General features: G+C 42.7%; 1 protein-coding gene across 1 annotated transcript; it reads left to right on the top strand.

Annotated features, from left to right (window-relative positions):
* Window positions 1-2,546: 2,546 nt before the first annotated feature.
* Window positions 2,547-3,497, top strand: LOC123948747 (olfactory receptor 52A5-like). Its single transcript, XM_046015907.1, has one exon. The coding sequence runs from the start codon at window positions 2,547-2,549 to the stop codon at window positions 3,495-3,497; it is 951 nt and encodes a 316-aa protein (XP_045871863.1).
* Window positions 3,498-3,938: the final 441 nt, after the last annotated feature.

Here is a 3,938-nt window from a genome sequence, read left to right as displayed (position 1 = left end):
GATCATGGTACTGCATCTGGAAATCCTTTGAATCTCCATGGGATGGCCAAGAGTGTATAAGTGAGATAAGTGAGAAGAGGCTCCCATTTGTTTTATTTCCAATTTCCTCTCCTTAAAACGCATAGATAAAGTTGGCCCTTTGCTCAGGCAAGACATGGAGTCCCACGTTACGCATTCCCCATTTTGTGTTCCATTTCTCCATTATATAAGTGAGAACAAGGAATTCCAATCTGTGGTAGCAGGAACACACTGTGCTGTTTGACCAAGAGAACATACTTCAACACTGTCAGCTCCTGGAAGCACTAGATACATTTCAGGCCTCCTGGGAATTGAGTAAGACGCTCCCCCTGAGAAATGGTGGCTGGTCCTCTGGCTCTTACCGTCCTTCTTTGCCACAGGGAGTAAAAAATGTCTCAAGATTTGCAAGAAACTTATCAAGTTGGTCATCAGGGAAAATTATGTTAGAAAACACAGATATTCCACCATTGGGACCAGCAAAGAGCAACCTTTTCCTGCACCAGTCAATTCCCATCACTGCTTCCAGATACTAAGTAAGTGAGTGGCTGGTTAACTGGGCATGAAATTCAGTGTGTTGAGGGATGAACACAAATAGAGTCAGTGAATGTAGATTCCAGAAGCAAACGTAGAAATCATAGAAAGGAAGAACACAAATAACTTTTTGATAGAGTCTGACTTTGAAGTTGTAGGAGCTACAGTTCAGCAGCAGTCATGATAGACTGGAGGATCTGCTTTAGAACATTGGGAGGTTAAGGAAGTTAGCAGCATGCCACCAGAGAAGGTGGGCAGAAGTGCAGCTATTTTCCTTGAAGGAGAGCAGATCATGGGTAACTTGAATCTTGTGCTATTATAACTGAAGATGTGTAACTCAAAAAGGGGAGAGTGCCTGCATGGAATGTGTTTCTTCCCCAGGAGGAGGTCTTTCTGAGAGTGAGGGTTGCATAGCAGACAGGCAGGGCAGGCTTGCAAAGGCCTCAGCACACATACAGTGGGCTGCCAGGAATGCTGCTGGGGGTGGATGATGGGGGAGAATAATCTCCACGGCATCCCAAATTTAAAATTTCTGAGTAGGAACTAGGGTTGTTGGGGTCCAGGGAAAAACCTCAGATTAATATTTGGAGGGAATGACCTGATTTATGGGCAAATGTTTCAAAATGCTTAAGGAAACAACACTCTTAAGATGTATGGATCAGCTTCATTTAGAGTCAGACAGCTACTCACTTAGGCAATCTCTCTACACTCACTTCAAAAAAATTACCCTTGCATAATCTTGTCAGCGTCTTAATGGAACTAGGGTTAGTTGCTGGTATGCAGTTGTTGGAGAGTGTGAAGTGCATTCGGCAGCAGCCTGCGTATTGCAATGAGAATTCTGTCTTGGAGGCTTCTCTTCCTGTCTCTGCTGACTCCCCAGGCACTTCCACCTGACCGTACCTATGTGTTTGGCAACTATCCTCCATGGAATCACTTGGATAATTCTCAAAGAGGCCCACTCCCTCACATTTTTCTTGTGTCAGCTTCTGGGGAAGATAAGAATTAGAACTTTCTAGTTCCTTCAGCACTATGCAGCCCCAACGTCTACACAAGAATCATCTCTGCCAACCCTGGGCTCCCAAACTCATTCCATGACCTCCCCCAACATCACCTCAGCCTCTTTCTCATGTCTGTCCTGGTGAGACACCCACGGTTTCTCTTTTACACCAGCTATGCTTTAACCCTTTTGATTTTATTTAATATTGTCAGACTGGCCCTCCTGTATGATATGTGGAAAACAGAGCATGAGGAGCTGTTGGTGCTTCTCTAACAGAAGAATTCCTTTTTAACACTAGTGTCTTGCATCAGAATTGCCATTCAAAATTATGCCCCTGTCATTGCATGGAGTCAGAGTGCCACAGCTATAGCATATTTGGAAATTTCTTGGTGATCAGGAAGTTCAAGGTGAGGAGAGTCATTAGGACCCCATTAATGGAGTCTCAACCCTAGAAAGGGAACTTCAATCGATTCTTTGTCAAAGAAGTGTTCTACAGAAATAACCCGCTTTGCTAATCTGAAGTGAAAGGAGAATAAAAAGGAGAGAGAAAACTAGAGAAAAGTCAAATTCAGGTTACAGTGGATTTTCTTGTTTTGTGCTTTGATGTTTCTCTGTGTACAGTATCATTCCAATTATTTTTCTCTGATTTCAACGACCAGGTTGGAAGGACGAGAAGATGGATTGGGGGAGGAAGGACACCACTACGAGGCAGTCTGATCACGCTCGCCTCATCATAGTCATGGTGTCCAAATACTCATTTGTCATGCAGTGGATATCTCTTAGTGTGGGTGGATGATTTGACCCATGTGCATACTTTGATCTTTCCTTTGACATTTCCAGACTCATTTAAAAAATGAAAAAAAAAAAGTTGATGAAGTTGGTTCTCCTACTTTTGTCATTCAGTAATTGTATGCCTGGATAAGAATAAGGTATATTAGAATACATAGAATTCACAGTTTGGCAATCTATACCCCTTTGCTCAAAAAGGCCCTGAACTGCCATGCCTATTATAAATGGCACATTGTTCATGCCCTCTGTGTTGACCTTCATTGGGATCCCCGGTTTGGAGACTATACAGTGTTGGATAGGCATTCCATTCTGTGCTATGTACATCACTGCTTTGGCGGGAAATTCTCTGCTTTTGATCATCATCAAAACTGAACCCAGCCTCCATGAGCCTATGTATATCTTTCTGGCCATGCTGGGAGCTACAGACATTGCACTTAGCACCATCATCGTCCCTAAGATGCTTGGAATTTTTTGGTTCCACTTGCCAGAGATCTATTTTGATGTTTGCCTCTTTCAGATGTGGCTCATCCACACATTTCAGGGTATCGAATCAGGGGTCCTCCTGGCTATGGCTCTGGACCGTTATGTAGCAATCTGTTATCCTCTGAGACATGCTACCATATTCACCCGACAACTAGTCACACACACAGCTGTTGGGGTGATACTGCGGCCTGCCATCCTGGTCATCCCATGCCTATTGCTCATAAAGTGTCGCCTGAAATTTTACCGAACCAAGTTAATATCCCACACTTACTGTGAACACATGGCCCTCGTGAAGCTTGCCACTGAAGATGTTTCCATCAACAAATTCTATGGGCTCCTTGGAGCCTTTATTGTTGGTGGCCTGGACTTCATTCTGATCAACCTCTCCTATGTACAAATATTTATCACTGTCTTCCACCTGCCCCAGAAAGAGGCACGTCTGAAGGCATTTAATACTTGTGTTCCCCACATATGTGTCTTCTTCCAGTTCTATCTCCTGGCTTTTTTTTCCTTTTTCACCCATAAATCTGGATCATATATTCCATCATATATACATATCACCTTATCCAACCTTTACCTACTGGTTCCACCTTTCTTCAACCCCCTTGTCTATGGGGTGAAGACCAAACACATCCGAGATAAGGTAGTAAAAATGTTCTGTTTTAAAGACCAGGGCTGATATTTGATGGAAATACTTCCCCTTACGGATTTCATGGCTCATCTATTGGTCCTATGTGATGTGAAAGGCCAGTGAATACTTTGGAGTATCATCAGGCTTTATGAATAAATTAATAAAGACACAAATTATTATATTAAATAATCCCACAGGATATTGACTTTAAGTTAAAAAGCAGTCCGAAGAAACAGAGGGAAATTAGAAGAGCAGATAAGATACTGAAATATTAAATTCTTGGCTATAAGAAAAGTCAGAACACATGACTTCTTTAACCGCCTGATGCTGTTCAGGGCAGAATAGAAAAATTTGAGATCCTTTTTCAGATTGTAGAGGAACATAGTTGAAGACACTAAGATGGCGGGGAAGTAGGAGGAGACACCATTTCAACCTGTACCCTAAAGTGAGCTGATTACCTACCAAAGAACTCCGACCACCCATGAAATC

Source organism: Meles meles, chromosome 8 (assembly GCF_922984935.1).
Source record: "Meles meles chromosome 8, mMelMel3.1 paternal haplotype, whole genome shotgun sequence".
Lineage (NCBI taxonomy): Eukaryota > Metazoa > Chordata > Mammalia > Carnivora > Mustelidae > Meles > Meles meles.
Note: the sequence above shows the minus strand (reverse complement) of the source record. Positions and strands in the feature narration are given on the sequence as shown.